Raw genomic sequence first — 26226 nt, 5'->3', positions numbered from 1 at the left:
GCCCCAAATTCAGCATTTGTCCCTTAAGCCCCCTTAAGTTCAGAGTACTGGGGCCGAACTGGGGCCAAACTGGAGGCATACTGGGGTTGAACTGGGGCTGAACTGGGGCTGACCTCAGGGCTCCTTTGGGTGAACCTCATGCTGGTGATTACGGATCGCTCCACGCCAGAGCTGGACTCTGGGAAACACCGGGAACAGCGCCTGGAGCGGGGCATGGCCTGGCAAACACCGGGAACGCTGCTCAGAGCGAGGCACATTCCAGCACCAGGGCCCCTTCCTGACCCCGATCCATTGGGATTGTGGCAGCACTAGGACAGACAAGGCTCCAGCCCATTTATTAAAAACATTGGATATAACTTAACACAACACAGTGGATCCCAGATCCCGGCAGATCCCGGCCCCATCGATCCTGAATACCGAAATGACTCCGTGGATGGAGCAGCTGCTCCGGCACCAGATCCGGCGGCTCAAAGGGACGGGAACGCCCACGGGGGGACCCTGAGGTTCAGCGGCTGCTCCAGAGCCGGGACCACGCACGGGCAGCGGATCCCAGTGACACCGGGAGATCCCAGTCACAGTCAGAGGATCCCAGTCACAGTCAGTGGAAGGTGACACTGGCGGATCCCAGTGACACCGGTGGATCCCAGTCACAGTCAGTGGAAGGTGACACCGGTGGATCCCAGTGACACCAGTGGATCCCAGTCACAGTCAGTGGAAGGTGACACCGGCAGATCCCCATGACACCGGTGGATCACAGTCAGAGGATCCCAGTCACGGTCAGTGGAAGGTGACACGGGCAGACCCCAGCGCCACCGGCCCATCCCCGCCCTAGGGACACTCCACGGGGACATCGCGGAAGTGCGGCCACACCCGCAGCAGCTCCTTGGGCCCGTAGTGGTGCACCATGACCAGCCGGGAGAAGCGGGCACTTGTTGTAGTCCAGCCAGTACATGGTGAAGGTGCCGGCCGGCGGGTCGGTGACGGCCACGCCCAGCGCGTGCAGGCAGATGCCCACGAACGCGTCCTCCATGTTGATGGCTGGCAGCGTCTGCGCCACGGCAAACACGCGCCGTGCCAGGTCCCCCGAGAGGACGTAGCCGGGCCCGCCGCAGTAGGGCGGGTAGGTGTTGTTGGGGTACACCTCGCGGGGCACAAACCACTTGTAGGCGGGGTTCCGCAGCGGCCCCGTCCAGCGGTACACGTAGCCCGTCATGAAGTTGGTCCTGAGAGGCTGCAGCAGCCGCCCTGCCAGGAACTCGAGGTTGAGGAAGACGTCGTGGTCGGCCTTCATCACGTAGGTGGCGTTGGGGCAGAAGCGGCTCACCCACTCCAGCCCCATCAGCGTCTTGAGCGTCAGGTTGTTGTAGGTGTCCAGGAAGTCCTGCTGCAGGAGGTCCCCGTGCAGCTTGTCCTCCTCCTGCAGCACCGGGCGCAGCTCGGCGCCGAAGACAGGGTGGACGCCGAGCAGGAAGAGGCGCAGCACGCTCAGCCCCGGCACGGCGCTCTCGTTGCCCCAGGTGCGGCGCACGGCGTCACGCGCGGCCAGGTCGGCCGGGGCCGTCACCACCAGCAGCACCAGGAACGGCGCCCGCTCCCGGCACTTCTCGGGGTGGTTCAGCAGGAAGCGGTAGGGGTATGGGTACGGCGGCTGCAGCGGGTGCCGCGGTGGCTGTGGGGGCACCGTGGCGTTGCTGGGGCGTGGGGCCGGGCGGGGGTGGACGGTGGTGCTGGGAGGGGACGCGGGGTGCTGGGTGTGCAGAGCCAGCAGGGCCAGCCCCGCGGCCACCGGCAGCAGGACCAGGCGGGAGCTCGGTGGGAGCTTCATGGTTGATCTGTGGGGTGGGAGAGGGGGATTGGGGTGGGCTCGGCACCGGGGAGGGCTGGCACCACCAGAATCCCACTGGCACCACGATCCCGGTGGCAGCCATTCCTGCCGAGTGGGCCTCCTAATCCCAGCAGCACCGCGATCCCACCGGCACCCAAATCCCATGGCCGGGCGTCCACCTGGGGCTTGCCGGGTGCCCAAACCCCCCCGTGCCCTCGGACCCCCACCCACAGCACCCACCCCCCTTACTGGACACCCAACCTGCTGCCCCCGCTCTGTCCCTGCCCGCCCCTCTCCATTACAGGGTCCCCCTGCCCCTCCCTCTCCCATTCCTGGGTCCCCCCTGTGCCCCCTCCTCATTCCCAGGTTTCCCCCCGCATTCCCAGGTCCCCTCTCCCCATCCCCATTCCTGGTTTTCCCCAGGGTCCCCCTCTCCCTCCCCCATTCCAGGTCCTGATAAGGCTCCAGACGCGATAAGGGCAGGAGGTGCCGCCGGGGGCCCGCCAGTTCCACCAGTCAGACCAGTTTGGGGGTCTTGGGGGAGCCCTGGGGGTCCCGGAGCTGAGTCCAGCTCTGCCCAGTTCATCCCAGTTCACCCCTGGCTTTGCCACGCCACCATTCCCAGTTCCCCCCAGTTTGCCCACGTGCCGCGTTCAGCCTTTCCCAGTCCTTCCCAGTTCCCTCAGCCTTTCCCAGCCCCCCCCAGTGGCTCCCAGTTGCTGCTCCCAGCCCTGCCCAGTCACTCCCAGTGTCCCCAGCGCTGTGGGGGGGAGCTGGGTTTGTCTGTCCGGCCACACCCTGGGCTCTGAGGGACAAAGGGACAAAGGGGAGCTGGAATGGGAACAGCACCACTGGGAACGCCCCATCCCCTCCACCGCACTGGGACCCCCGGGGATCCCCAGAGCCCCCCCAGCGACTCCCGGTTAACCCCAGGTGCTGCTCCCAGCAACTCCCAGTGTGTCGCAGTCATTCCCAGTGGCTCCCAGTCCCTCCCAGTAACTCCCAGTGGCTTCCAGTTAACCTCAGGTGCTGCTTGCTCTCAGCCGTTCCCAGTGGCTCCCAGTGGCTCCCAGTGTGTCCCAGTTGCTCTTGCGGGCTCCCAGTTAACTTGAGGTGCTACCCCCAGTGTGTCGCAGTCATTCCCGGTGGCTCTCAGCCCTTCCCAGCAGCTCCCAGTGACTCCCAGCAACTCCCAGTGGCTCCCAGTTAACTCCAAGTGCCAGTCCCAGCCCTTCCCAATGCTCCCAGTAACTCGCAGTGTGTCCCAGTCACTCACAGTGGCTCCCAGTGACTGCCAGTTAACTCCAGGTGCAGCTCCCAGCCCCTCTCTGTGCTCCCAGTGCCCTGCCCGCAGTGGCTCTGTGGCCACGGTGCCCAGCGGTGACAGAAATGAGCAGGGACAGGTGACGCAAGTGCCACACCCGGCCCGGGCCACACCCCCGGGCCACGCCCGCCCCTCCTCAAACTTCCTCCTGCGGCCACACAGGAGCCACCACAGGGGTGATGGGGTCACACAGATGCCACCAAACAGGTGTCACCGTGGGCACAGAGGTGCCCCCACACGGGTGGCATGGCCACCACAGACAGGTGACACCATGGACACCCAGGTGACAGCACGGACACACACGTGCCACCGCTGGGAAACACGTGACACTGAGGGCAAACGTGCCACACGTCAGGGTCCGTCCTTGTCTCCTCCAGCCGCGCCCCGGGCTGGAGGGCACAAAGGGACAAAGATCACCCATGGGAAAGGGAAGGTCACTGCCAGGCAATCCGGACCAGGAACAACGGGAACATCACTGCTGGGAATTCCTCTCCCCGTTGCCAGGATCCTCCAGAGCTCCTCCCTGTTCCCGAGCCCCCAGAATGTGTCCCCAGCCCCGTTCCCCCTTCCCCAGCCCCACTGGGAGCCGCAGGAGCCGTTTCCCTTCCAGACTCTTTTATTTCACACCTCTTAAAAAAACCCGAAGTAGTAAAAAAAGCCACAAAAAAAATGTATAAAAATGGAACATGGTGGGGGGACAAAGGTGGAGCCTGGGAATTGGGGGGAGCTGGGGGGAATGGGGGAGGTTCCTTGGGAACAGGGGTGGTTCTTGGGGCTCCCCAGGAACCTGGAGGGGGCTCCCCTCAATCCAGGGTGATTCCCACAGACTCCAGAGCCTCCTTTACCCAGAGAGGGGGCCCCCCCCGGCCCCCGTACATCGCGTCCATGAACTCCCGCACGAACTCCGGGAAGCGCTGCTGCAGGATGCTCTCCCGCATGGAGCTCATCAGCTTCATCTGGGGGGGGTTTCCCAGGGGTTAGAGGGGTGGTGGGACCCCCTAAAGACCCCCAGACTCCCCCCAAAGGCCCCTGCCCCACCTGGTAGGCGACGTTGTGCAGGGTGAGCAGGTGCCAGCGCGGCCGTGTTGGAGCGGAGCAGCGCGTGCAGGTATGCCCGGGAATATCTGGGGGGAGAGAATTTGGGGGGTCAGCCCCAGCCTGGAGACCCCTGAGCCCCCCAAAGCCCCCCGCCCACCTCTGGCACGTGGAGCAGCCACAGTCGGCGTCGATGGGCCGGAAATCTTTGGCGAATTGGTGATTTTTCAGCTGCAGGGACCCCCAGGGCACCAAGGCGGAACCGAAGCGCTGCAGGGGGGCACAGGGTGGGTTATGGGGGGGTCTCCCAAACCCTGGGGAGGGGTCGGGGGTCCCCAAATCCCGCCCCAGACCCCCCCTTACCGCCGTGCGCGTGGGGAACACGCAGTCGAACATGTCACAGCCCAGCGCGACACAAACCACCAGGTCGGTGGCGTAGCTGGGGGCGAATCAGGGGTGACTCCGGGGGTCTCCCCCAGCCCAGAGGGCTCTGAGGGGACTGAGGGGACCCCCCCGGACTCACCCCACACCCATGAGGTACCGGGGCTTGTCCCGGGGCAGGTGCTCGGCGCTGAACTTCACCGTGCGCCAGAACCGCGCCTTGTCCTCGCCCCCGCTCAGGCCCCCAATGGCGAATCCCGGCACGTCCCGCTGGGTCATGGCTGGGAAATGGGGATGGAAGACCCCCCCGGGACCCCCAAATCACCCCTGAACCCCCTGGGATCCCCCAAATCACCCCCGGACTCCCCTGGATCCAACAAATCACCCCTGAACTCCCCTGAGCCACCCAGACCCCCCTGAACCTCCTTGAGCCCCAGCGTGGAACTGGGCACGTCCCGCTGGGCCATGGCTGGGAAACAGGGATGGGAGACCCTCCCAGGACCCCCCAAATCACCCCTGAACCCCCCGGGATCCCCCAAACCACCCCTGGACCCCCCTTGGATCCAACAAATCACCCCTGGACCTCCTTGAGCCCCAGTGTGGAACTGGGCACATCCCGCTGGGCCATGGCTGGGAAACAGGGATGGGAGACCCCCCCAGGACCCCCCAAATCACCCCTGAACCCCCCGGGATCCCCCAAACCACCCCTGGACCCCCCTTGGATCCAACAAATCACCCCTGGACCTCCTTGAGCCCCAGTGTGGAACTGGGCACGTCCCGCTGGGCCATGGCTGGCAAACAGGGGTGGGAGACCCCCCCAGGACCCCCCAAATCACCCCTGAGCCTCCTGGGACCACCAGAGCTCCCCCAGGACCCCCAGAGCCCCTCCCAAGCAGGGATGAGGCAGAGGAGGATGAGGAAGGCCCGGGGGGCGCGGGGAGGAGGGTGAGGATGGCGATGAGGGCGAGGAAGGCCCCACCTTGGATGCAGCGCAGGCGCAGGTCGGGGTCCAGCCCCCCCTGGATGATGGCAAAGAGCAGCTGCTGCTCCGGCCGGGCGTGAGCGGCCACGCAGCGATCGAGCCACCGCACTGACCTGGGGGGGACGAGGGTCAGGGGGCTCCCAGGGGGTCCCGAGGGGTCCCGGGTGGGTCTCAGGGAGGTCCCCACCTGTGCATTGCCTCCTCGACGCGCGGCCCCGTCGTGGTGCTGCTCACGACATCGTCCAGCTGCATCACGATATCAGCACCTGGGGGGGCCGGGGGTCAGCGGGGGGCCGGGGACGCCCCCCATCCTCCCCATCCCCCCGGGATTTGGGGGTCCCAGGCTCACCCAGAGCGTTCTGGATCTCCATGGATTTCTCCGGGCTGAGCAGGATCTCCTCCCCGCCGTGGGGGGGGCGGAACCGGACCCCCTCCTCCGACACCTCCGACAGCTCCAGCAGGGAAACCATCTGGAACCCTCCACTGTCCTGGGGGACCCCGAAAACTGGGACTGAGGGGGGCACGGGAACCCCGGGACACCCCAAAATTGGGGACCGGGGGATGACAGGACTCCCTCTGAGGCTGGGGGGGCTCCCCTCCAAACTGGGGGTCCTGGGGTTGCCACCCCGTAAATTGGGGGTTCTCGGGGAGTCCTGGGGGTGTCACCCTCCCAAATTTGGGGTCCTGGGGAGGTCACCATCCCAAATCTGGGGTCCTGGGGGGGTCCCGTCCCCCCCCCCTCACCGTTAGGAGGTTGTGGGGCCAATCCATGAATCCGTGGAGGCCCCCGGAACGTCGGACCAGCTCGGAACCCTGCGGAGAGGGGAGGACAGAGCTCGGGAATGCCGCCGGGAAGGCGGGAACCGAGGGGGATCGCCTGGGAATTCTCACGGAATACGGGAATGGAGCACGGGGGGTTACACTGGAATCTCGCCGGGAACCTGCGAGTTGAGGGGTTTCAGCTCAAATCTCACTGGGAACTCGGGAATCGAGGATTTTATTCCAAAGCCCGCCAGCAAACGAGGTATTTTATCAGGAAAACCGCACTGGAAATCCGGGAACCGAGGGACTTTATACCAGGAGCTCGCTGGGAGTCGGGCAGGGGAGGCGCTGGGAATCCTCGCAGGGAAGCCGGGGAGGGGACGGGGTAGAACCGCGGAGCACCCGGACCCCCGGCGCCGCTCACCGGCCGCTGTGCCCAGGTGGAAGGTGTTGCCGAGGCAGAATGCGGCAGCCGAGCGCCGCGAGCTGCGCGGCCGTGAGGCCCTTGGCCGGTGCCGCGGGTGCCCACGGGCATGAACACGGGGCAGGGCACGTTCCCGTGCGGCAGCCGCAGCTCCCCGGCCCGGGCGCGGCTCCGCCCGCACTCGGCCACGACCCGCAGGACCGGGACCGGCCGGGCGGGCCCCGCTGTGGGCGCCGCCATCTTGAGCGCACGCGACCGGAAAAGGTGGTGGCGCCGCCGCCAGAAGTGACCGTTACCGGGGTAACGCGGGCGCCATGTTGGGCCTTGTAGGGTTGGGGAACGCCCACGCCCGGAGAGGCTCAAAGTCCCCCCAGAGATCACCCAAACTCAACAGAGACCCCTCCAAACCCAGAAAGGGCAGGGAGCCGAGCCAATTCCTGCTGGTTCTGGTCCCTAGAGGGTCTCCAGAAGGTCCCCGGGGTGTTCCAGCCCCGGGGCTTTGCTTCGGGACTGTCGTTCCCCGTGAGCGAACAGACGACGCCCGATGGTCACGGGAGGGGCGCGAAACACCGTAACAGCCAATCGGCGAGAACGAATTGCTGATTGACAGCTGGCTGATCAATTGCGAGACGGTTTTCTCTTCTCTCACGGTTCCCTTTCTGGGTTGCATTGGTTGGAGTGGCGGGCACACCGGCGAATGGAAAGGAGGGCGGGGAGGGAGCGACTGGAAGTTCTGTTCACCAATTAAATGGCAGAGACGCCGCTCCGGAGCGGGACTACGCTACTGCCGCCTCAGCGCCCGCTCCCATTGGTTGGCAGGAATGAGTGACGCCGCGAGAGACCAGTAGAGAACGGGCCTGGCTTCCCGTTCCCGCCCTCTCGATGATTGACAGCGCCCTGCTCCTCTCCGCTCCGCGGGCTCCCGTGACGGGCAGCCCAGCCGGCCAATGGCGGCGCGCGCTGCGGGAGCGGGGCGGGCCCGGCGGTGCCGGATGAGGAGACTCTGAGGGGAAGTTTGGCCGCCGCCGCCGCCGCGGGCCCCGTGAGGAGGAGCCGCCGCCGGGAGCGCGGTCCCGGCACCGCCGCGCCGCCATGGGCAACCGGGGCATGGAGGAGCTCATCCCGCTGGTCAACAAGCTTCAAGACGCCTTCAGCTCCATCGGGCAGAGCTGCCACCTCGACCTGCCGCAGATCGCCGTGGTGGGCGGGCAAAGCGCCGGCAAGAGCTCGGTGCTCGAGAACTTCGTGGGCCGGTGAGCGGGCGGGAGCGGCGAGGGCGGCGGCGGCGAGCCGGGCCGGCGGGAGCGGCGGGCGGCGGCGCGGGCGTAGAGCGCGTTGGGGAATAGCGCCGGCGTCAGGGCGCGGCCGGCGGAGCGGCCCCCGCGCTGCGCAAACGGCGCAAGGGCCGCGCAAACGGCGCAAGGGCCGCGCGCTGCGCCAGCGGCCGGACCGGAGCGGGGCCCGCCGCCGGAGCCCGAGCGGGGCCGGGCCGGGCCCGCCCAGAACCCTGCGGAGAACGGGAGTGGGTCGGGGCGGGCCGGACGCGCTTTGAGGAACGGCAGCGGGGCGGGGCGGGGCGGCCCGTACGCAGTTGGCGTGAGGGGAAGGGGTCAGGGCGGTCCGTACGCAATTGGCGTGAAGGGTTCGGGTCAGGGCGGTCAATACGCGACCGGGGTGAAGGCAGCGGGTGTTGAGGGGGGTTCCAAGGATTCGGGGGGCTCCGTGGATTCCGTGGACGTTGCGGGCTCCCCCGGAGTCGGCACCGTGCCCTGGACAGCGGCACGGGACGGTGCCTGGGCCCCCCCGCGCCGCCGGATTCTCCCGGGATGTCCTGGGAGTGCTGAGCTGGAAGGGCCTTCGTCCCCACCATCGTCACCCTGGGCCCCGGAGATAGGGCCGGTACTGGGATGGGCGCGGGAGCCGAGTGGGGCCACCCTGATAACGGGGGGCAGAGCTCACCACCCTCCCAGCGAGGCAAAGGAACCATCCCAGAAACCCGCAGAAACGGGTGTTTGACTCCAGCACCAGAGCCGCTCCTCCGGCCTTTTGCCTTTGTCTCTCCCCCCGCAATCCATGGGTCAGCTCTTTGCCCCCTCAGGCACTCGCTCCATCCATGCGGAGCTGATTCCTGCTGGGTGCTCCCGTCCTCTCCTGCCCCTTGAGCTGGGGCTGTCACTTCCTGAAGCCACATCCCCACATCCACAGGATCCCATCCCGGACGCTGGGACACCAACAAAAGCCTCCTTCCCGTGACATCGTTCCACCCTGACCCCATCCCGCTCTTCGCTGAACCTTCCCATTCCCAAAAAAACCCAACCACGTGCTTTTCCCGCTGTTTCAGGCTGGTTTTGACATCCCTTTCTCCATGGAAATGCCCCATTGGAAGCTCCAATGGGGCTTTCCTGCAGCTGGGCTTTCCCGCTTGGATCCTTCTGCTCCTGTGGCCTTTCTCCAAGCGGATCCCGAGTGCAGGGTGGGATCCATCACCTGCCGGCCTTTTGCCCTTCTTATCCCAGTGCAGGCCGGATTCCCAGCCTGGATTTGGGCTCTTCCAGCAGGGAGAGGAGCAGTCAGGGTGAAAACGGTGGAGTTATTCCCCATCCTGAATTCCTGGGAATTCTGGCAGCCTCTAATTATGGCGCAGCTGGAAAACCATCCCTGGTAATTAAACCCCTTTGTGTCGCAGTCGGAGGCCGGATCCATCCGGGAATCCTTCCCCACCTCGTTGTGCAGCTTGTGCTAATTAGGGTTAATTACACCCCAGGGGTGTCTGCGGCCTCCTCACAGCACCATTCTCTCTCAAATCCTGTTGGTATCCTTGGGAATGTGGCAGTGAGGAATGCTGGCTGTTGTTATCCCAGCTTTTAGGAGCAATTCTGGGATTCTCTATTTAGGAATTCTGGGATTCTCACCCCAGAATGGCTGAGCAGGGACCGGGGGTTTTTCCCACACCAGCAGCATTGAGCGTTTCTCCAGATCGTGAATTCCGGTGGCTGGGGTGAGCCGAGGCCTCGGGGCTGTTCCGATTGTCCCAACGATCTGCACGGATCCATCGAGCCGGGATCGAAAACCACCCGTGGGGGGTTGGTTCTCTTGATTTTTGCAGCTGTTGGAGCTTTGTCTCGGTTTTTTCCGAGCCCCCAGGAAGCCCTGGATCCGTGCTGGGAAGCCATCGTCCCGTTTCTGTGGTGTTTTACCCTCAAAACACACAGGAAGAGGATCCCGTGGGGCCTTTGGTGCCCAAAATCCCTGTGGAGGGCCCTGGAATTGGTGTAAATCCATGGATTATCCCAACTAGGCTGGAATTTCTCCATGGGGAAGGGCCTGGCCTCACTGATACATCCGTAGGGGGATTGGAATTGGTGGTGAGGGGCCTGGAGCGCCTCAATCCCCGATTAAGTGGGAAAACTCCGAGGGAATGATCTGGGATCGTCAGCGGGATTCACTGTGGCTCCAACATCCCCCAGCTGCTCTTTGGAGCCTTGTCCCAACCCCGCTCTGACAAATCCCTGCGTCCGAGCCCTTCCCGGAGCTGTCTCTGGCCTGGGGGACAATGGAGCCGTTGTCACCCGGGGGTGGGGACAATCCTGGCGGATCCTGACCTCAATGGGGCATTATGAGCCCTCGGGATGGCTGTGCCGAAGGGACAGCCAGGCTTCACCCCGGGCTGGGGCCTGGAGGTGGCCAGGAATCCTCGTCCCGCCTTGGGAGCATCCCCTGCTCCCAGTGGGATGCCTTGGAGATCCCAAAGTGGTGCTAAACCCCAGGATTTAGGATGAATGGGATTTGGGGCCGGTGCGAGCGCTGCCGGAGGGAGAACTGGATCCCACGGGAAGGTGAAGGTGGCAGTGACCCGTCCCGAGGGATTTGGTGTAGCTGCACAGAATCTGGATGTGTCCGGGGGTAAATCCATTGGGATTTACCTTGGAAAGATGGGTTTGGTGGGAGCCGTCACCAGAGGAACGGGAATTCGGGCAGGAATGGGAAGGAGATCAAGCAGGGATCTGGCAGGGACAAGGTGGGGACGAGCAGGGCCAGGGCCGTGCTCAGGGGTTTCTCCACAGATTTCCCTGGGATTGGGAGGTTCCCTCCGCACTTCTTCACCCCGAGACCTTTGTCCCTGTGCCGGCCACACCTGGATGCAGGTGGGGAGGCGGCAGGATCCGGGGAGGTGACGTCCCACGGCTCCTTCCCACGTCACTGCAGGGCTCGGATCCTGCCGACCCCGGACGCAGGGGCAGCCAGAGCTGGTTGGCACCTGCTCCGTGTGGGACACGCGTCACTGTCCTCCCGTTTCCTGACAGAGCTGGGAATGCCAGCGGGGCTGGGAGCGGGAGATCACCTCGTTTCCCCCGGGATCAGGGCTGGGAGAAGGGAGCAGCAAAGCCAGAGGTGTTGGACCGCACTTGTGGGAGTCACCCTGAGGCTGACATTCCCGTTGGGATCCACATTCCCCCTGGGATGAACACTCCCTGTCCCAGGCTTAGTGGGGCCTCCCCAAGGTTTATTCCACCTTTTCCCACCCTGGGAGCTGCTCGGGGCTGTCCAGGGGCTCTTCCCACCGGACCTGTCCTCCCGGTTGGGCAGGAAGTGCTTTTCCGGGGCTGTCACCCTCATCCCGGGGCTGCTGGGGACAGGGCTCGGGGTTTTCCCGGAGAGCTCCGGCGCGCTGCCGGGATCAGGATGACGGAGTCAAGATCTCATTGTGGTCATTGCCGTGATGTCCAGGCCGGGCAGTTCCCGTCAGAGCCGCTCCCTGGGCGATGCCACCTCCGTGCCCAGCGGAGAATCCGCCCAAGGGTTCCGTCAATCCCTGCGGGACTGCCCCAGCCGCTCCCAGGGAGTTACTGCTCCCGTTTCCCAGCAGGCGCTTCCCCGTCCCATTCCCGCTGCCCTGGGCTCGGGAAAAGGGTGGTGACAGCCCCAGCCCAAAATTCCCATCAGAGCAGCGCCTTTTCCAGGCGGAATTCCCCAAAAAAAGCTCCAGGCACCAGTGCCAGAAGGAATTCTGTGGGACCTTTGCCTTGCAAATCCCCGGGTTTCCATGGGATCTGCACTCGCAGGACTGTCCTGTTCTCTCCCCCAGGAAAGCAGGGATTGATCCCATGTGTTCCCAAGCCCTTTCCACTCTTCCCAGTGCCTCCAGTCCCTTCCCAGGACTTTCCAGTGCTGGAGGAATCAATAGCATTAATTCATTTATTGACCCATCTTTTCATCCCTTCCAGGGATTTCCTTCCCCGTGGCTCTGGAATTGTCACTCGTCGGCCTCTCATCCTGCAGCTCATCTTCTCCAAGACGGGTATGGGGTTGAAAAACCGGGAATTCATTCTGGGTGGAATCGTGGGGGTTTGCACACAGCATCCCTCCCACGTGACACATTCGGGTCCATCCCGCTGCCCCCACATTCCCAGATTCCCCTGCTTATCACGGGAGAATGCGGGGGAGAGCTCTGGGAATGCCTGGGAATGCTGGGGAGGCCGGAGGAACGTCAAGGAAAACCGAGGAATGCTGAGCTGGGCACGGGGGTGACTCATTTTCCCAACCAGATTTCCTCGTCTAACATCAGCCATCCTGATATCCGGGGAGAATTCCTTCATCCCCTTCCCCTGAACCAACCTCTTGCCAAAAAATCCCTGCATCCACGTTAATCCCAAAGCCTCTAGAGAACTCCTGGAGCCATTGTGGTTCCCGGGAGCTGAGGGGGGGTTGGGAAGAGCCGGACTTTGAGTGATGGGACGGTCGATAAGGGCTCTGGGATGGTTGATAAGGGCTGTGGGATGAGGGATGAGGTGTCAGGATGATCCCAGCCCTGGAAGGGGCGGGAGGGTGAGGCAGGGCTGAGGTTTCCCCTCTCCCCCCACAGAGGAAAGGAGGAAGGAAGTTGCACCATCTGTCGCCCCAGAGCTGTCGAAATCCCTTCTCCTGGGGCGGGTTGGGATCCAGGGAGCCTTCCCCGTGTCCTCCAGCCCCTCCTCCACATTCCCCAGACATCCATCCGTCCCCATCCTGCCCTGGCACTGCCAAACACTCCCTGCTTCCAACATTCCCCACCCCTTCCAGAATATGCCGAGTTCCTGCACTGCAAATCCAAGAAATTCACGGATTTCGACGAGGTGCGGCAGGAGATCGAGGCGGAGACCGACCGGGTGACAGGCACCAACAAGGGCATCTCCCCCGTGCCCATCAACCTGCGCGTGTACTCCCCACACGGTGAGGGGAAACTCCGGGAAAACCAGAAAAATTTGGGCGCCCTAAAAGCCAACACCGGCTGCTCCTTGTGTGCAACCTGACACAGCTTTGGGGGTTACGGGGCTGTCCCGGAGTGAATCCATTGGGAATCCGGCTCCGGAGCAGGGGTGTGAGCGCAGATCCGGCAGCGGGGATCCCTCCCCTCACCCCGCCCGTGTCCCCGCAGTGCTGAACCTGACGCTGATCGACCTCCCGGGGATCACCAAGGTGCCGGTGGGGGATCAGCCGCAGGACATCGAGTTCCAGATCCGGGACATGATCCTGCAGTTCATCAGCCGGGAGAGCAGCCTCATCCTGGCTGTCACGCCGGCCAACATGGACCTGGCCAACTCGGACGCGCTCAAGATGGCCAAGGAAGTGGATCCGCAGGGTAAAGGGATGGGGGTCGCTCCAAGACGTGCTGGGGGCTGTCGTGGCTCAGGGGCCTGCAGGATTTGGGGCTGGAGGGGCTTCTCTGCATTCCTCATCCTCCATTTCCTTGTTCTCCTCTTCCTCCCTGTCCCCTCTCCCGGCAGGGCCAGGGGTTCCTCTCCAGTCGCTGGATGCCCATTGTGTCCCACCTTGTTAGGCTGGGGTTAATTGGGATCAACCCTTGGCTCCACAGGCCTGCGGACCATCGGGGTCATCACCAAGCTGGACCTGATGGACGAAGGCACCGACGCCCGGGACGTGCTGGAGAACAAACTGCTGCCCCTGCGGAGAGGTGCGGCCGGGCGTGGGTCACCCCGTGTCCCTTGGGTCACCTCTGCGTCCCCCTCCGGTCACTCTGTGTGACCCCTGCCCCGTGCCCTTCCCTGGGTCCCCCCCTGTCCCTGTGTCCCCCTTCCACCCCACGATGTCACCACGTGGCCTTTCTGCGCCGTTCCGGCCACATCCCGATCCCGTGTCCCATCCCATGTCCCATCCCATGTCCCATCCCATGTCCCTGGCTGTCCCAGGATACATCGGGGTGGTCAACCGGAGCCAGAAGGACATCGATGGCAAGAAGGACATCCGGGCTGCGCTGGCGGCCGAGCGCAAGTTCTTCCTGTCGCACCCGGCCTACCGGCACATGGCCGAGCGCATGGGCACCCCGCACCTCCAGAGGGTCCTCAACCAGGTGGGACAGCCCCTTTCTGCGCCCTTCCTGCCCGCAAAAGCGGAGTTTTCTGCTTTTTTTCCGGGCTGCCGGCTCAGTTTTCCCCAATCCCTCGGCAGCAACTCACCAACCACATCCGGGAGACGCTGCCCTCGCTGCGGAGCAAGCTCCAGAGCCAGCTGCTCTCCCTGGAGAAGGAGGTGGAGGAGTACAAGAACTTCCGCCCCGACGACCCCGCGCGGAAAACCAAAGCCCTGCTGCAGTAGGTTCCTCTCCAGCTGGAAGGGATTTGCCTTTCCCAGCTGGAAATATCCCCAGCACGGAATTCCGCCCTTCCTGTTTGTCTCGGGGAATCGCTCTCCTTGGAGAGGGGAGGGCCGGGGGAAGCCTCTCTGCTGGGAATGCCCACGGAGCATCCCTGCACTCCCTGCTTGCCTTGGGAAGTGGCAGCGCTGGCCCTGCCCATCCCTGACCCGCCCACGCCGCAGAAAAAGCCGGATTTTCCGTTCTCCCCCCCCCCCCCCAGCTGGAGGAATTTGGGGAATTTTCTTCTCTGGGAGCCCCTCATTCCCAATTTTCCTGCCCAGGATGGTGCAGCAGTTTGGGCTGGACTTTGAGAAGCGGATTGAGGGTTCAGGAGACCAGGTAGACACCCTGGAGCTCTCCGGGGGCGCCAGGATCAACCGGATTTTCCACGAGAGGTTCCCTTTTGAGCTTGTGAAGGTGAGGACAGTGTGGGGCCATCCCGTTCCTGTGGGTCTGGGTGGGATGGGCCAAGCTCCCACGGAGCCCCAGAGGCCTCCCTCTCTCTGGAGGCTTTTCCAGCCCAAACCATTCTGTGATTCCATCAAAACCTCGAGACTGGAGCCTGGTGATGCTCCAGGGATGGTGGGGATGGTCCATCCTGGGATGGGTCTTTCCGGGATGGTCCCTCTGTGGCCGGGAGCTGCTGGACCATGGGACAGTCCTGATTCCCGCTCCCTTTCCCGGCAGATGGAATTTGACGAGAAGGATTTGAGGCGGGAGATCAGCTACGCCATCAAGAACATCCATGGGGTGAGGCAAGTATCGGGCACGGAGCCTTCCCTGGAGACAATTCCCAGATCCAGGGGCTGCTTGGAGCATCCCAGGCGAGGGCTTGCTCTCCTGGAAGAGGGATTTGCTCTCCTGAGGTTGAAGTAGTTTTCCAGGAGCAGGGAATCACTCTCTGGGATCAGGGAATCCCTCCCTCCCATCCCAGTCCCGCTCTGATCCCGCTTTTCCCGCTCCGTGGGCTCCAGGACGGGGCTGTTCACGCCGGACCTGGCGTTCGAGGCCATTGTGAAGAAGCAGGTGGTGAAGCTGAAGGAGCCGTGCCTGAAATGCGTGGATTTGGTGATCCAGGAGCTCATCAACACCGTGCGCCAGTGCACCAGTAAGGTACTGGTCAGCCCAGTGAGGGACTGGTCAGCCCAGTGACACCAGTGAGGGATCTCTGGCCAGAGCCATTCCAGCCCCTTCCCCACTCCTTCCACCCAAAAATCCCCTGCTGGTAGAATTTGGGATCAAACTGGGCATTCCTGGGCTTTTCCTTGTGTTCCCTGAGGGGTGGGCTGGGATTTTGGGAGTGCCCCACAGCCCGCCCGGCTCCTCTGGGAACAGTGGGAACGGGAATCGCTTCCGCAGCTTCCGGGCCAGGAATCTGTGGGGTTTAGTGGGGAATCGAGGGTGGAGCCGCCGCTGCTGCCTCGCTCCATCCGCAGCGGTTCTTCCCGGGCCTTTTCCCTCTTTTTCAGCTCGGTTCCTACCCCAGGTTGCGGGAGGAGACGGAGCGGATCGTCACCACCCACATCCGCGAGCAGGAGGGCAAGACCAAGGACCAGGTGAGCTCCCACCCCGTTCCCGACGCCGCTCCTGCGGGAATTCCCACCTTCCCTAACCCCCAACTCCCTCAGATCCTGCTGCTCATCGACATCGAGCTCTCCTACATCAACACCAACCATGAGGATTTCATCGGATTTGCCAAGTGAGTCCTGTTCCGGGGGGAGAATTCCCACATGCCCGGCCTGCGGGGGTTGCTTTCCTTGCGGGAAACCGGAGTCTCCCACACCCCCATCCACACCAGCGCCTTTGGCACCCACTTCCCTCAGGTTTGGGATACGGCAGAGGGGCTGGGAAAAGCTCCAGCCGCAGGAATTTGGATGAATCCCGATGGTTTGGGCTGTGGGAACGACCCTGGAGCTGTCACAGAGCGGGAATCGCTGCCTGTGCTCTGTCCCACATTCCCGTGACTTTTCCCGGTGTTTTCCAGCCCCACACCTGGGAAGCTCCCAGACTCCCACACCCCCCTTCCGCTCCTTAAATTCCTACACTCCTCCTCCTGTTTTTTTCTCTCTTCCCCCTTTTTTCTCTGTCTCTCCTTTCTGCCTCCGGTCACATTCCTTGCTCTCCTCCTGCTCTCTGCTGTTTTTCCTTGGATCCATCACCTCTCTCTATCTCTCCGGACTCTTCCGATCCTCTCCCGCCCCAGCTGTTTCACTGAGCAGCACGTGGCGACCGGGTGGGTACCGGCGGCAGCTCCCCCTTCCCACGGGATCCTGGGAGCTTCCCCCGGGATCTGGGAGAGCCGGGAGCTTCCCCTCTGCCCCCGGGAGCTGGGGAGGCTTCCGCTGGGGGCTGGGAGCTTGTCCTTGGATTTGGGATCCTGGAGCTTCTCCTCCCACCTCGGCTTTGGAATTGGGAACCATGGAGCTTTTCCTTTGGAGTTGGGAGCTGGGGAGTTTCTCTTCCCAGTTCAGCCTTGGTTTTGGGATCCTGGAGCTTCTCCTCCCAGTTCAGCTTTGGAATTGGGAACCAGGGAGCTTTTCCTTTGGTTCTGGGAGCCAGAGAACTCCTCTGGATTTGGGAGCTGGGTTGTTTCCCCTCCCAGTACAACTGGGAGCCTGGAGCTTCTCCCAGTTCGGATCATCCATGCCCAGGGATCTGGGCAGAGCTGTCGGGATCAGGGCAGGCAGGGAGCCCCCAATCCCCGGATCCTGGCAGGTCGGGGAAGCCATCCCGTGGCTCCCCTTTCCCGGGGGTGGGTGTGTCCCCCCGTGTGCTGCTCCGGGGTGTCCCGATGGAATTTTAACGGATTTCCTGGATTTTGTTCCCGCTCCTGACTAACGGTTCCGCCCCCTCGGTGCTCAGGAGAGACAGGTAGCTTTCCCTCTGGTGCAGGTAATGCTCGATCCCAATCCGGGGGGAATTAGGTGTTTCTGGAAGCTCCTGGTTCTCGGTGGTCGGGCTGGGAATTCCCTCGGGAATCTGCAGCCACTGCTCGGCGTTCCCCCTCTGGAATTCTGTCCTGGGAATGCCCATCCCTGAGGAAGGAGATCCCGGTGTCCCCGTCCCCCCTGTCTGCACTCGCTCCTGGGCAAACCTCGGGAAAGGGCTCTGGAATTTCCCCCCTTTGGATCGGCTCATCCCCGCGGTGTTCCGGGCGGGAAGCGTCTGTCTCTCGCCTTCCTCCTCCCGACCTAAAAGTGCTGTTTTTTTCCCCGTTTCGCAGCGCGCAGCAGCGGAACACACAGACCAACAAGAAGAGAGCGATCCCGAACCAGGTACGGCCGGAGGCTCCCGGAATTCCTGCTCCCCGCAGCGGGCAGGGCCGGCCCTCCGGGATGTCCGGTCCGGAGCTCGGACAGCGGGATCCAAGCCCATCCCTAAACATTTGTAGTTAAGGCCGGGCTTGGACATGGAAAAGCCGGAACTCCAGGGCAGAGCAGGAGCGGAATTCCTGTCTGAAACCAGCGGGATTTGGGACAAACCAGGCGGGAGATGCAGCCCCGGGAGTGGGGGGTGAGGGATTGGGAACCGGGAGAACACCAGGATGTCCCAGGAGAGCACCGGGATGTCCCCGGAGAACACCAGGATGTCCCGGCAACCGTGTCCCCCCAGTCCTGCTCCCGAGGGGATTTCGGGATGAGCAGGAGCGGCCGTGCCCCTTCCCTGGCCTCGGGCCCTCGCTCCCTCCGGAAGCCGCTCCGAGGGATTAACGCTGGGAATGATCATTAATAGCATGTAACGGGTTTTCTTCTGCTGTTTTTCTGCTTTTTCCTCCCTTTTTTGTGCTTCCCGCTCTCTCCCTCTCCTGCCGCTTCCTCCCCCTTCCTGTCCTGTCTCCTTTTCCTGCTTTTTTTTTTTGTCTTTTTCCCCCTTAATTTTGTGCGCCCAAAGGGGGAGATCCTGGTAAGTACCACGGAGCGGGATGATGCCGGGACAGCACCCGGCGAGGGCGGCCCTGCCAGGAGCAGCATTCCCAATCCCAGAAACGCTGCCCTCCCGCTTCCCGGGATGGAGGACACTGGTGGGAGAAGGGGGATGGGATTCCCAGAGGGAGCAGCCGGGATCTGCCGGGGGAAATCGGCTTTGTCCCCGCTTGGCTCTTCCCACAGCCAGGAAAAAAAGGGGATTTGGGGTGATCCCAGCCCGTGCCTGGTTTTCCCAGCCTTTGGGAAGCAGGAATCCAAAATCTTTCTGGTTTAGCCCAGAACGGCTGTGGAGGGATGAGATTCCCTTGATTCCTTTGGGAATACATGGAGGGGAGGACTTGAAGTTCATGACTTCCCCCAGATTCCCTCTTTTTTTTGGGATTTGAGGTTGAGCCAACACCAGAATTCCAGCCTGGCTGCTCCAAGCCCTGGCATTCCACCCACGGAGCTCCTCCTGGGACAGGGAGGGCAGCGATTCCCTGCCTGGGATCCAGGTGGATCCTGGTCCCACTGCTCCCCGCTCGGGGCCCATTGCCATTCCAGGAACGTGGAAGTGGCTGAGAGGGAATTGTTTCCAAACCCCAGTTTGGGATTTACAGCCTCGGGGTGGCCTCAGCCCTCCTTTCCAGTTTTCCCCATGGGCAAGAAAAGCAGGATAATCCCATGGATCCTGCATCTGGATAAAGCTGGAATGTTGGAGCCAGTGGCAGGTGAAGCTCCTTGGCCTCGGTCACCACATTCCCATGGGAAAGCGGCCGTGGATTGGCACAGAAATGCCTTTATTCCTCAAAAAATACAGATTTTATGAGGCTGCTGGACCTGCCTGGGATCCCGCTCCTGCTCCATGAATCCCTGTCGCAGCTCCAGCCTTTTCCCGACTCCTCAGGGTCTTTTTCTGACCCTTCCATTCCCTCTGAGCACCATCCAGACGTTCCTGGAAAACCCCAGGAACCTCCAGAGTTCCGGGCAGGGCCGTTCCCTCGCCAGCTGTGGGACGGGATCGCGACGGGAAGGGGGGAGAGCTGGGAATTCGGGATGGGAGCCCCAAAACCATCCCAGTTTTCACCAGAATCCATCGGTTTTAAAGGAACTTCCTCCCTCCTTCCAAGCCCCTTTTCCTTCTGATCCCTTTTCCCAGTAATCCCCCTGGCCCTCCTCACTTCACTCCCATCCCTTTCCCGATCCCTGATCCTCCCCACTCCTCCCTCTCCCCCTTCCCGCCTCCGTTCCTTTAAAACCCACTTGGATCCGATCCCGAGATCCTTCCCAAACGGGAATTGGGCTCTCGGAGGTGAAATCCCTCCCCCGCCCCCCGCAATTCCCGGGCTCTCCGTCCTTCCTGGCGCCCGGAGCGCTCCGTCCGCGCTCCGCCGCAGCTCCAGCTTCGCTCCTTCCTCGCCCCGGGAATTTGTCGTGGCTCTGGTGCTGGAAAACCGGAGGGACCCGGAATCCCCTCGTCTCCGGAGGGATCCCGGTGTTCCTGTTGGAGCCACGACAAGCTCCGTGTCCGACCCATCTCTGCCCCTTCCCGAGGGTTGTTCCCGCTCCGGCCGCGCTTCCCACTGACCCCGTGAGCCCCTGGCACTAACCTGTGGTGGGATAACCCCAGGGTGGGGCAGCTGGGATACGAGGAAGTGCTGGGGTAGGGATGTGCTGGGGTAAGGAAATGCTGGGATACAGGGAAGCAGCTGGGCTAGGGAAGCGCTGGGATTTGGAATCCGCGGTGGATCCCCACCAGCTCCCTCCTGCCCAGAGTCCTGGAGAATAATTCCCAGTGGGATGTTCCTCAGCACTGGGCGGGCATTCCCCAGGACTCTGGGATCCGTCCGTGGATCCCTGGGGCTGTGGGATCCATCCAAGGGGTGCTGGAGCTTTTCCTCCCTGCCAGTGACGGGAATTTGGGTTTGGATCCATCAGAGCCACGGGATTGTCTCGCCGGCCCAGGCAGCTTTTCCCACCCAGCTTTGGGAGCGGGGAATGCTCCAGGCGTCCCCTCCACCTGCTCCCAGCTTCCCCATGGGCCGGGGGCTCGGGATGCGCCGGGCTTTGGGATCGCTCCGGGGGCTGCCCCTGGAATCCGTCTGTGACCTCTCCTTCCTTCCCCCCGGCTCCGGTGTGCTCCAGGTGATCCGCAGGGGCTGGCTCACCATCAACAACATCAGCATCATGAAGGGCGGCTCCAAGGAGTACTGGTTCGTGCTCACGGCCGAGTCGCTGTCCTGGTACAAGGACGAGGAGGTACGGACGGAAAAACGGGATGTGGGGAGGGAATCTGCCATTCCCAGGGCTCCAGGGGCAGATCCTTGGGATGGGGGCATGATTAGCGCTCAGGGTTAATTATCACCAGAGAGGATCCCGCGTTCCCTGTTCCCAAACCTTGGCATCCTCTGAAGTCACATTCCAGCCGGGAATGCACCCTGATTCCCTCACTTCCCGGGATTTTGGGGTGCTGGAGCCAGCAGCTCCCCCCTTTTCCCTGCTGGGAGTCTGGGAAGGAGTGGCTGCTGCTCGTTCATTCCTTGCTGGTCCAGCTGGGAATGGCTCCATCCCGCTCCGGCTGTTCCGGGGTGCACCAGATCCCCCTCGTTCCCAGAGTGGTTCCTCAGGGCTTCCCCCAGGAAAGGGCCCAGGCAGCTCCAGCTCCTCCGTGGAAGTTTCGGGTTTTCCAGCGTTCCCGCCCCCCGATCCCGCTGATCCCGCTCCTCCGCTGACGTCAGCCGAGGCTGTGGGGGGGCCCTTCCCGGGATTTCAGGGGGGGAAGGGCTCAGGAGGGGCCAGAGCCCAGCACAGGCTCAGGAAAAGGAGACACGGACACAGCGTTTATTCCCCGGGAACGGCTGGGCGCGGTGCGCGGGATCCCGGCCCAGTTTTCCTTTGTTCCTCCAGGCAAAGCCGAATCTCTTGGGCACTCCCCGAGCCCCCCCAAACCCCCCCCAAAATCACTGATCCCCCCGCACATTCCCGCCCGGAGCCATCCCGGTTTCCTGCGGGGCCTCTCCAGGGGGGCCCCTTGGAATGGGAAGTGGCCGCGGGATGAATGAGGCTCTGTCCTCGCTCCCAGACCCCCCCAGTCCCTAAAGAACCGGAGTGGCCCCAGCACTGCGGGCACACCGAGGGAGGGGGGCACAGCCCCTCCGACCCCTCCCCTGGAAAAAGCCGCGCAAAGCCCTTGGGATCGGCCGGGAAAGGGGCGATTCCCGCTCACCTGCGGGGTCCGCCCGCGGCGCCGCCCGCGCCGGCGTAACCAATGTGCAGACTACTGTACATCCCTTCCCAGCTGAACAGGTAGTCTGAACACTGGGAGCGCCGGCCCGGAATTCCCGTGTCCCTTGGGATCATCCTGCGGCGTCCTCCGGCCCGTCCCCCTCCCCGGCCGCTTCCTCGGGGCGCTCCGGGGGCGTTTTTCGGGGGGATCTCAGTCCCGGGGCAGCGGCTTTGTCTCCTCCTGACGTGGCAGAGCCGCCGGCACCGAATCCCGCCTGGAAAAGCGCTGTGGGTTTTTCAGGAAATCGTGTGGGGAGGGGGGGGGGGGGGCCGGCTCCGGGTTCGTGGCCTCTCCACAAAGGCCAACGTCACTTTTTGGGACCATCTGGAGACAAAGTGGAGCTGGAGCTGCTCTAAACAATTCCAGATGTTCCCGTTCCGGCGGCCCCTCGCTGGAAGCGGCTCCGAGGCTCCAGCCACATTCCTGGGGATCCATGCTGGGAGCAGGGTGGGCTCCGGGGGGGATCCAGCTCCATCCCGGAGCTGCCCACGGAGCCGGAGGGACCAAATCCCAAATCATCCCTGGGAAAGGCAGAGTGGCACCACCAGGGATCCATGCGGATTCAGGAGCAATTCCCCCATCCCAGGCTCCACAGGATGGGCTGGGAATCTCCTGGTGAACCTCTTCCAGTGGGAGTTTGGGATCTGCATTCCCGAAGCCAGGGGTTCATTCCCCCTCCTTGGCCTTAAGGAAGCTCATCCCTTCTTCCCTCTGGTCCCCTTTTCCAGGAGAAGGAGAAGAAGTACATGTTGCCTTTGGATAATCTGAAAATCAGGGATGTGGAGAAGGGATTCATGTCCAACAAACACGTCTTCGCCATCTTCAACACGGAGCAGAGGTAGGGAATCCTCCCAGAATCCCGGGGTCGCTCTGGAGCCGCTCCCTGCTGACGGGCTCCTGGTTTTCATGGATTTTCCCTTCCCTCGGACATCGCTCCTCCAGACCCCGGCACCGCTCCCAGCTCCTCCTGGAGGAGGCTGGGACCCCACAGAGGGGGAACTCTCCAGGGGAAGCGGCGGCTTATCCGATACTTACACTGGGATTCCGCTGGGATTTGGGGCCCTGTCCATGATCCCAACCCCCGGTTCCGCTCCTTCCCCCGCAGGAACGTGTACAAGGACCTGCGGCAGATCGAGCTGGCCTGTGACTCCCAGGAAGACGTGGACAGCTGGAAAGCCTCCTTCCTCCGGGCGGGAGTTTATCCCGAGAAAGACCAAGTAAATTCCCACCGCATTTCCCGATCCCTCCAGGGCTGGGCCTGGGATGCTCCTGGGGGGAGTGTCCAGGTCTTGGGATCCCCTGGGAAATGCCAGGGAGAGGATGGAATTCCCAAGGGTGCCGCTGGATGGATCCGAGTCATTCCTGAGGCTGGGAACGGGGGGATTCTCCCCGAGTCGCTCCGATCCCGCTGGTAACTCACTCCCTGCTTTTCCAGACGGAGAGCGAGGACGGGGCTCAGGAAAACACCTTTTCCATGGATCCGCAGCTGGAGCGGCAGGTGGAGACCATCCGGAACCTCGTGGATTCCTACGTCGCGATCATCAACAAATCCATCCGGGACCTCATGCCAAAGACCATCATGCACCTCATGATCAACAATGTGAGCGGGGAAGGGCTGGGAGCAGGGAGAAGGGGCTGGAGGATGGCAAAAGGATCTGGAGAACTGTGGGAGCAGCTGAGGGAGCTGCAGGGGCTCAGCCTGGAAAAACGAGGCTCCAGGGGTTCCCAGCGATTCCCTGGAAGGAGATGGAGCCAGGCAGGGGTTGATCCCTTCTCCCGAGGGACGGGACGAGAGGAAGCGGCCTCGAGGGGAGCCGGGGTGGGGTTCAGGTTGGATTTGGGGAAGACTCTTCCACGGGAAGTTTTCCATCCCTTGGCCTTGCCTCAGACCTGTGGATGTGGCACGTGGGGACAGGGATCAGGGCGGCTCCAGGCTCGGACTCCGCGCGCTCCCCGGCTTTCCCACCCCAAACAATTCCGTACGCTTCGCTTTCCGCACGGATCCGCTCCCGTTCCCGGCCTCTCCCCCAAACCAAAGCGCTGCCCAGCCCTTCCCTTCTCTTCCCAGACCAAGGATTTCATCCTCTCGGAGCTCCTGGCGTTCCTGTACTCCTCATCCGACCAGAACAGCCTGATGGAGGAGTCGGCGGAGCAGGCGCAGCGCCGGGACGAGATGCTGCGCATGTACCACGCGCTCAAGGAGGCGCTGGGCATCATCGGCGACATCAGCACCAGCACCGTGTCCACGCCCGTGCCCCCGCCCGTGGACGACACCTGGCTGCAGCCCGGCGCCGGACACAGGTGGGAACGCCGGGATTCGGGGGGGTTCAGGGTGTTTCTTGCCGGATTTGGGGGGGTTCGGGGTGTTCCTGGGGTGTTTCCAGAGGGGTTTGCGGTGTTTCCAGAGGGGTTTGAGGTGTTTCCAAGGGGTCCTCAGGGGATTGAGGGTGTTCCTGGGAGGGTGAGGGTCTTTCCAGAGGGGTTTTGGGTGTTTCCAGAGGGGTTTTGGGTGTTTCCAGAGGGATTGAGGGTGTTTCCAGAGGGGTTTTGGGTGTTTCCAGAGGGTGTTTTCAGCAGGACTGGGGTATTCCCAGGGGTCTGGGATGTTTCCAGAGGTGGTATTTGAGGTGTTCCTGTGGGATTTCCCTTCTTCCCAGAATGATTTATCGTGTTCCCGTGGGTGTTGGGGTGTCCCCATGGATGTCAGGGTGTTCCCAGGGACGATTTCCCTTGTTCCCAGTGGGATTTCCATCGCTCCCCCAGCTCCCGGGGATTCCCCGTGGGGGTTCGGGGATCCCGGGCCGTGTCCATTCCCTCCCGGATGACCAATCCCATTCCATGTCCAGCCCCCCCCCGCAGCGCCGGCCACCCTCGGCTCTGCTCCCTCCGGGCCGCCCCCCCTCGCTCCGGGCCCCGGCTCCGGGGGCCGCCGCCGCTGCTGCCGCTGCCCGGGGGGGCCCGCCCGCCTTCACCGCGCCCCCGATCCCGTCCCGCCTCGGCCCCTTCGCCGCCGCCAGCGACCCCTTCACGGCCCCGCCCCAGATCCCCGCCCGGCCCGCGCGGATCCCGCCCGGGATCCCACCGGGAGTGCCCAGGTGAGACAATCCCGGGAGGAGCGAGCGCGGTGGCTGGGATTGAGGGGTGGGGGCTGCTCCGGGGGGGTCCCACCGAGGATCCCACCGGAACCTGCCGGGCTCTCAGCCCCCCGCTGCCCCGCAGGAGACCCCCGGCAGCCCCGAGCCGCCCGACCATCATCCGCCCGGCCGAGCCGTCCCTGCTGGATTAACCCCGGAGCTGCCGGGGATCCGCGGGATCCGCCCCCCCGCCGCCGCCGCCGCCGCCCTCGGAACGGGGGAGAACGGGGGAAAAAGAACCCCGAGCCCCTCGCAGCCCTCCCGGAACCCCCCGGCCGATCCCAGGGCCGATCCCGGGGCTGATCCCGGATCCCGGGGCCGATCCCGGGGCTGATCCCGGCCGGTGGCAGCTCCATGGCTGGTCCCAGCAGCTGATCCTGGCAGCTCCGAGGCTGCTCCCGGAGCCCCCCCAGCCCGTCCGGGGCGCAGGCCGGGACAGTGACGGATTTTTGGGGTGGGGGGGGAATATTGCACTTTGTCAGAATTCCCGGCGCTCCCGCCGGGATGGCCCGAGGGGGTGATGGTCCGATCCCCACTCTGCCTTCCTCCTCCTCCTCCTCCTCCTCCTCTTCCTCCTCTTCTTCCTCCTCTCCCCCTCCCACAAGTTTTGTATGAATATATTCCCCAGAACGCCGCGGGATTTGGGGATTCTCCCCCAGACCCGCCCACGGCTCCTCCCCTGCCGCAGCCCAGGTTTGGGGGTTTTTTTTTTAGAGCTTCGGGGTATTTAGAGGTGGGGAAAATACTGGAATTCCCAGAGGGATTCACTAATGAACCCAATTCCCGGTCGGTCCGCGAACCTCAGGAATTTCCTCTCGGGAATAACCCCGCGGAGGAGGAGGAGGAGGAGGAGGAGGAGGAAGCCGCGACCCCCCAGGCTCCGTTATCCCGGGAAGCCGCAGCGTCCCGGGGCAGGGGGAGGGGGGATCCGTATCCATGGGGGAATTCCCGGAGCGAGGAGGGGGGGGTTTGCTCTGGAAGCATCTCCCCCCTTCTCTCCCCCCGTGTTCCCAATCCCGCTCCGCCGGCTCCGGCTGGGAGCCGAGGTTGTAAATATTTTTACAGACTTGTATTAATTGTATAAAAAAAAAAGGAAAAAAAACAAAACAAAAAACCCAAAAAAACCCAAAACCAGGAAAAAAAAAAAAAAGAAAAAAAACAAAAAAGACAAAAACAAAACTTCCCGGCCCAGCAATAATATGGATTTTTCCAACCCCCCCCGGCCCCGGTGCCTTAACGACCCCCCGGCTCGGGGGGGCCAATTAATCCATTAACGAGCCGGGGGCGGTTTTGGGGGGGCGGCTCCGGCCCCCCCCGGGGGTCCCCCCGAAGTGCCTCCGCTCCGCGTCCCATTAATGAACTAAAAACCGGCAAAAAAATCCAAATAAAGGGAAAAAAAATCAAAACCGAGTGAGATGTGTGGGATTGGGGGGGGGGGGGGTTAGCCTCGCTCTTCACCCTTTGGGGGGGATGGGGATTTGGGGGCTCCCGGGGGGGGTCTCAGGGCGCAGCTCCCCCCGTTCCCACCGGGACCC

General features: G+C 63.3%; 3 protein-coding genes across 7 annotated transcripts; 1 reads left to right on the top strand and 2 right to left on the bottom strand.

Moving 5' to 3' along the window:
* Window positions 1–316: 316 nt before the first annotated feature.
* LOC120412239 (beta-1,3-galactosyltransferase 5-like) lies at window positions 317–3245 on the bottom strand. Its single transcript, XM_039572600.1, has 2 exons — window positions 3102–3245; window positions 317–1832 (listed from the first exon to the last, which is right to left on the bottom strand). Exon 2 carries the CDS (start codon window positions 1823–1825, stop codon window positions 758–760), a length of 1068 nt encoding a protein of 355 aa, XP_039428534.1. The 5' UTR covers window positions 1826–1832; window positions 3102–3245; the 3' UTR covers window positions 317–757.
* A 606-nt stretch (window positions 3246–3851) lies between these two features.
* On the bottom strand, window positions 3852–7642 carry QTRT1 (queuine tRNA-ribosyltransferase catalytic subunit 1). The gene is given in 13 exon segments (XM_039572601.1): window positions 3852–4105; window positions 4188–4220; window positions 4222–4273; window positions 4345–4454; window positions 4548–4623; window positions 4708–4846; window positions 5545–5660; window positions 5735–5813; window positions 5897–6035; window positions 6292–6360; window positions 6471–6770; window positions 6772–6819; window positions 6821–7642. Coding segments are annotated over 13 exon segments (1467 nt in total). The 5' UTR covers window positions 6974–7642; the 3' UTR covers window positions 3852–3952.
* A 105-nt stretch (window positions 7643–7747) lies between these two features.
* DNM2 (dynamin 2) lies at window positions 7748–26091 on the top strand. 5 transcript variants are annotated; one of them, XM_039572595.1, is made up of 22 exons: window positions 7748–7986; window positions 11959–12032; window positions 12794–12943; window positions 13149–13352; window positions 13587–13685; window positions 13921–14081; window positions 14180–14322; window positions 14648–14783; window positions 15054–15121; window positions 15341–15479; window positions 15836–15922; window positions 15995–16065; window positions 17229–17237; window positions 17590–17641; window positions 18258–18269; window positions 20417–20530; window positions 22286–22395; window positions 22663–22774; window positions 22993–23157; window positions 23626–23858; window positions 24404–24652; window positions 24777–26091. In XM_039572595.1, exons 1-22 carry the CDS (start codon window positions 7826–7828, stop codon window positions 24841–24843), a joined length of 2616 nt encoding a protein of 871 aa, XP_039428529.1. In that variant the 5' UTR covers window positions 7748–7825; the 3' UTR covers window positions 24844–26091. The 5 variants fall into 5 exon arrangements, with proteins under 5 accessions (XP_039428529.1, XP_039428530.1, XP_039428531.1 ...); XM_039572596.1 differs by lacking the exon at window positions 17229–17237; XM_039572597.1 differs by lacking the exon at window positions 18258–18269.
* The last annotated feature ends 135 nt before the right edge of the window (window positions 26092–26226 follow it).

Source organism: Corvus cornix, unplaced genomic scaffold, assembly GCF_000738735.6.
Source record: "Corvus cornix cornix isolate S_Up_H32 unplaced genomic scaffold, ASM73873v5 scaffold5, whole genome shotgun sequence".
NCBI classification, from domain to species: domain Eukaryota; kingdom Metazoa; phylum Chordata; class Aves; order Passeriformes; family Corvidae; genus Corvus; species Corvus cornix.
This window is presented reverse-complemented; position numbering and strand designations above follow the sequence as displayed.